Source organism: Notolepis coatsorum (assembly GCF_963971535.1).
Source record: "Notolepis coatsorum genome assembly, chromosome: 1".
NCBI classification, from domain to species: domain Eukaryota; kingdom Metazoa; phylum Chordata; class Actinopteri; order Aulopiformes; family Paralepididae; genus Notolepis; species Notolepis coatsorum.
In genome coordinates, this window is record NC_140165.1 from 313,024,899 (window position 1) to 313,031,344 (window position 6,446).

The following is a 6,446-nucleotide window of genomic DNA, read 5'->3' on the forward strand; positions in this document are numbered from 1 at the left end:
AGGAGATTGCAGACAAACTGCCGATTATTACATTTTTAAAAATGTTTTATTTACCCAGGGTAGGTTCGCGGAGCACGGATGCTATTTTTCAGCTACGCCCTGCTTCACATTCACACAGTTCCATTCACACCTGGGAGCTGCCCAGTACAACCACAGTCTGACACTGTTGGCCACTGAGCAATTCCACTGGAGTAGTTGGGGGTTTAGTGCCTTGCTCAAGGGCACTTCAGTGGTTGGTGTTAAGGGTATGGGAGAGAGTTATTCATTCACTTCCCCAGCCCAGATTTGTCCTGCCGGTCCGGGGGATCGAACCGGCGAACTTCTGGTCACAAACCTGCTTCTCTAACCTTTAGGCCACCGCTGCCCACATCCGCTCCTATACTTCCATATGCCAACCTCTCCTCCTCGAGGAGCCTGGCCCAGGGACTCAGACAAGAGTGGAGCAATGACATTCACCCTATAACCCAAAAAAGATACACTTCTAGCGAATGTTCTCAGCAGCCCCACCAACAAACGGAACAAGCTGGTAGCTCCCCTCCTTCCCCAAGCCGTCAGAAGTTTCCCCAAACAAATGTCCGCTTGCCGGTCACACACCGATCACGCACAATAGCAGGTCAGACTACTGCTTGACCTCACTCCTAGAACACACATCAATGTGGAACGCCCTACCCACAGCCGTAAAAAAAAATTGAATCTCTACCCACCTTCAAAACCACTCTCAAAGAGCACCTACGGGAGGCTGCAATTCGAAACTGGCCCCCGTAAATGTCTGAACGAATCAAAGATGGAGAACTGTCCTACGCAGGTATAGTTATATTTGATTTTTATTTATTTTTTTGGTAGTCCATCATATAGGCCCTGGCTGTTCTGAAGACAGTCTCACTGCAGGCAGCAGAACAGGTCTTCCTCTCTGGTCCTGATTGAAAACTTTATTAACAGATTGCAGAATGGGTACAATACAGTACGGCTCGATACACACAATTGTTAAGGGGATGCAGACCAGAGAAAGACTTGTCTTGTTTACATCAGGGTCCCCCCATTTTCAATTCATCATGACATACACAACATACAGATATACAGTACTGTTTAAGAGACAGAGATTCTAAAAGAGAATATATACATTTGAGGGGGAAGAAACTGTACATTGGAGGGGGTTGGGTTGGACATTTACCGGGGCCAGTTTCAAATGGCAGCCTCCCGTAGGTGCTCTTTGAGAGCGGTTTTGAAGGTGGGTAGGGATTCACATTATTTTACGGCTGTGGGTAGGGTGTTCCACATTGTTGTCGCATAATTGCGAAACGTGTTTAGTCCCTTGTTTGAGACGAATCTGGGTTGAACATGATTTGTGGAACTACCTCTGGTGTTGTGGTCGTAGAATTCACTGACCTTTGGGAAGTACCTCGACATGTACATGGGTATCTTAGTGGTGTGATGTATCTTGTAGACCAGGCCCATTGCAAGTTGCTGTACTCTAGTCTACTCTAAGCCATCCTAGGTTGTCAAAATGGACAGGGGTGAGGTGGGTTTTAGGAGTAAGGTCAAGCAGTAGTCTGACCAGTTTGTTTTGTGATGTTTGTAGTCATTTAGCCGACGCTTTTATCCAAAGCGACTACAAGTTTTGTACAACAAGACAGCAGGAAGGGTACAACTCTATCAGCTGAGTAACAATGTTCATCAAAGTGTTGAGTGCTTTAGTGCCTTCAACAGGAGCACTCATTCAAGGGTACGACTATGCTATGTACCAAAGCACCTCAGACAAAAAAAAAACATCACAAAACAAACTGGTCAGACTACTGCTTGACCTTACTAAAATCCACCTCACCCCTGCCCATTTTGACATCCTAGGATGGCAGAGTACAGCAGCTTGCAATGGGCCTGGTCTACAAGATACACTACACCACTAAGATACCCATGTACATGTCAAAATACTTCCCAAAGGTCAGTGAATTCAACGACCACAACACCAGAGGGAGTTCCACAAATCATGTTCAACCCAGATTCTGCTCAAACAAGGGACTAAACACGTTTCGCAATTATGCTACAACAATGTGGAACGCCCTACCCACCTGCAAAACCGCTCTCAAAAAGTACCTACGGGAGGCTACAATTCGAAACTGGCCCCCGTAAATGTCCAAACCCCCCTAGTGTACAGTTTCGTCCCCCTCAAATGTATACCGGTATATTCTCTTTTAGGATCCCGGAGTCCTAGGTCCCATCAACATATTCAAACACTGATGTCATCATTTCTCAGTGACCTTGAGTCAGCGCCGCCATATTCACTCAGTTCAAATACGTATATTGACCCTCGTCTGGCTGATAAACGTCAACTACAGGCAAGAGACAATTGTCGAGAACTGCACTGCCCTACATACATTTAGCCGACGCTTTTATCCAAAACAACGTACAAGTCAGCAGGAAGGGAACAATTCTGGCAGCTAAGGGTAAGTAACATTGTAAATCAAAGAGTGTTGAGACTTTTTATTTCCCATGAATCATTTAGTAGACTCAATGACAGTATATATATTTAAAAAAAAAAAAAAGCTTTAATGTTGATACAAAGAACAGAAAGTACAAAAATGCTCTCATTCCGAGTTTTATAATCGGTGAGAGAAGTTAGACGTCGATCACTTATACAAGTTCAGTCCATTCTAACAGCACATTTAAAATGCAGCCGTTGAGCAAAGCAAAAAAACACATTGAACAGCCGACTACATTAGGCGTGCATTTCACCAGTATGAAAGGAATTAATTTTTGGGAAACTGAACATACAGGACCCTCTGCTAATCTATATTTAAGATTAAAAAAAATTACATGACTGAGGCATTGCTGCAGAGCAACACTATAGGAATGTACTATGAAACCCAAAAGCCTGTTTGAGCTACTAAATGGATTTCTCATTCAATAACTTGGCAGGAGGTAGGTTGGACAAGCATTAAAATGAAGGATAACTCAAACAAAAGTAAAGCCCTATTGAATTTCCCCTACATCCAGGGGAAAACAGGAGCTGCTTAACAGTGCGAGGTAGGAATGGTGCTTCAAAATCCTGGTTGACAAGAAAAAAAATAATATTAGATCGTTTCAATTTCTGAGTTTTCCTATTTCTCATTTAACGGCACCAATCAAATCAGATATTGTACTTGGTTAATAGGTGCGAGGTTAGAAAAAAAAGCTGTGAGAACAATTGCCCTCAAGTAGGAAAGAAATCTTCAACTTAAGTTTAAACATGGTTTGTCAATGAATGGCCAAAACTATGGCTACATTTGCACGACGCTTGAGCTACTGCAACAACATACTACAAAGAGAATCGGGTCAACAACACATGGACATTTCCTAAGGGAGCGCATATTTTAAATACAGCCAGTCGATGGATGATCTTGAATCGGGGAGAGTTTCTCGTGTGCAGCATAGCTGTATGATCCAGAGCGCTCCCAGTAGCTACCCCCGCTTCCAACTACTCCCTGTATCCACCGCCGCTTCTGTATCCACCACCGCCGTAACTCCTATCTCCACCGCCGCCATAGCTGCTACGCTCTCCGTAGCTTCCACCTCCACCGCCGTATCCTCCACCGCCTCTCCCGCCGCCATAGCTTCCTCCGCCTCCGTATCCTCCACCACCGCGACCTCTGCCGCCGCCGCCACCCTGCCCTGCTTCATTCACACGAATCTCTCTGCCGTCCACCGTCTTGCCGTCCATTTTATCCATCGCATCTTTGGCGTCCTGTGGGTTTTCATATGTAACAAAGCCGAAGCCGCGAGACCTTCCCGTCTCTTTGTCCATGATGACGTTGCATCTGGAGACGTTTCCGTACTTTGAGAACGCTGCCGCCAACGAGTCATCGGTGGTGTCGAAGCTCAGTCCGCCGACGAAAAGTTTTCCCTCGTCGGACATCTTTTGTCTGTAAGCTACAGTAGCAAACTCGTGGCAAATGGAGGACCTGTGCGGTGCTGCTGCAAGTGAAGAGGTGAGACATAATTAGCATAGTAGGTAGTAATATAGGTGAGGTACATTCCTTAGTTGGCAATAGTACATGGTTATTTCGATGACTGACAATTGGGCGTGTTATGGTAATGGTTTGTTTTTGTAGGGCAGTGCAGATTTAACCCAATTATGGCCAGAAGGAATGGTTGACAGCCTACATTTAATTTCTGGGCCTGAGTGGCGGCAAGAGTTAGAATTCCCTTTGGAACATCAGTTAAGACCAGAATAGAATCAAAGCCTCTGATGAATTGACCTCAAACCCTGCCCTCTTTTCCTGATCCTCCAATCACAACTGTTGCTTTCCTCTGACAAAACAGTTTGTCCAAGGGAAGCAACAGTTGTGATTGGATAAAGAAAAGGGGCAGGGCTTATGTTACCGGCCTCAGACCTAGGGGAATCTGAGTCGGCACAAGCGATACAGACAAGGGTGCGCTGTGGATCTGTGAATGATGTAACCCCTTTCGGGTCTGTGATGCACGCCTGTCCGAAACCCTCGTGCAACCGAGTACCTTTGAAATGTCTCTGCGATACTTGTACAAGTTGTACGACGAGCGTTTTGCTGAGGAGTTAATTGTGGGATTTTTCTATGAAGGTATAAGGGACTGTTCACTCGTCCAACCTTGTTGGCGTGCATCGGACCCGAAAGGGGCTATTAATGATGAATAGACACGTTATCTCTTCTAGCCTCGCTCTACTGGGAGTGGTTTATTCTGACAAAATATTCCTTTAACATTCCAATACTCCAATTTACTTTGTAATTATTATTGTACAATAATATAATAAACCAAATCATACAAAAATACAATCTTCAAATGTATTCTTTAGGAAACGAAATAGTGCAAAACAATAAAAACCTTTTGGCATAAATTCAATCTGTATCCTTGATTGATCATCCTAACATATATGACACACACGACATACAGATAGAGAGTACTGCTACATCTATACATTTATGACGTACCACATTTGCAAATACAGTACTGTTTGTGATACAAAAAGTGTCCAGAAAAAGAGTGTATATACATTTGACGTAGAAACTGTACATTGGAGGAGGTTGGGTGGGTGGGGTGTGGTTGGGTGGGTGGGGGGGACTGTACATTGGAGGTGGGGGGAGGGTTGGGTAGGGGACACTGTACACTGTACATTGGAATACTGACAAAGCCATACTTGGTCATTTACTGTACAACTGGGTTAGGACATTTGTAGGGGCCAGTTTCTAATTGCAGTCTCCCGTAGGTGTTCTTTGAGAGTGTTTTTGAAAGTGGGTAGTGATTCACATTCCTTTACAGCTTTGGGTAGGGCGTTCCACATTGATGTGGCATAATTGCGAAACGTGTTTGAGCCGAATCTGGGTTTAACATGATTTGTGGAGCTCCCTCTGGTGTTGTGATCGTGGTATTCACTGACCTTTGGGAAGTATTTTGACATGTACATGGGTACCTTGGTCATGTAGTGTATCTTGTAGACCAGGCCCATTGCAAGTTGCTGTACTCGGTCCTTCTACTCTAAGCCATCCTAGGTTGTCAAAGTGGGGAGGGGTGAGGTGGGTTCTAGGATTAAGGTCAAGCAGTAGTCTGACCAGTTCGTTTTGAGATGTTTGTAATTTTGTTTTTAGCGCCTTTGAGGTGCTTTGGTACCATGAGGTGCAAGCATAGTCGTAGTACCCTTGAAGTGCAACCAATAAACCCTTTTGCATCGCCATCTATATATTCTTACTTAAATACAAACGTAATACCTAATCCTGTAGTCAGAACAGTCACAAAAACCAATAGTACACATCCGAAATTGAATACACGTTACTAGCTACATAACCTTAGCTCAAATACACATTGACGGTAACACGCTCTTACACACACGTTCACATGCGCGCACCCACATGGCGTACCGTCGGTGTAACACGCTAGCTAACAGTTAGCAATTATTCATTTAAAACTACTCGTCCAAACATGTTCATGTACACACTCAAAACGTTACATAACATGTCACCGACAGTTCACATTCGTTTTTAAACATCTTTATGAATGTTTTAGATCATTATTGTATTACCTGTGAATGGAGAATAGACACGACACGTTATTTCTTCTAGCCTGGCTCTGCTGGCAGCGGTTTATTCTTACTGCGCATGCTTGGGAGCCAAGACTATACTGATTTCCTCTATCACTCACAGGAGCGCTGGAGCGCCATCTACTGACTTGGAAGTCTAATAAGATGTAGCATCTCATTCAAAGTAAATTACTGTTAGAGTAGTTGTGAATAATCTTAAAAAATAGGGGGTGTATGTTTTTGTATAAAACTTTACATGGAGGCATTTTCAAACCCTCTACAATTACATAAATTGAAAAAGGTCTGAACTTGGCCTGGCTCACTCCTACGACCTTACTGGATTGATTGATTGATTGATTGATTGATTGATTGATTGATTGATTGATTGATTGATTTATTGATTGAATTGATTGATTGATTGAAA

At 43.8% G+C, this 6,446-nt stretch overlaps 1 protein-coding gene across 2 annotated transcripts; it reads right to left on the bottom strand.

The window, feature by feature from the left end:
- Positions 1-2,529: 2,529 nt before the first annotated feature.
- On the bottom strand, positions 2,530-6,102 carry LOC311238927 (cold-inducible RNA-binding protein B-like). Of its 2 annotated transcripts, none has more exons than XM_084327125.1 (2): positions 6,026-6,102; positions 2,530-3,948 (listed from the first exon to the last, which is right to left on the bottom strand). In XM_084327125.1, the coding sequence occupies exon 2, from the start codon at positions 3,887-3,889 to the stop codon at positions 3,452-3,454; it is 438 nt and encodes a 145-aa protein (XP_084183251.1). In that variant the 5' UTR covers positions 3,890-3,948; positions 6,026-6,102; the 3' UTR covers positions 2,530-3,451. The 2 variants fall into 2 exon arrangements, with proteins under 2 accessions (XP_084183251.1, XP_084183252.1); XM_084327126.1 differs by having other exon boundaries at positions 2,530-3,945; positions 6,026-6,081.
- Positions 6,103-6,446: the final 344 nt, after the last annotated feature.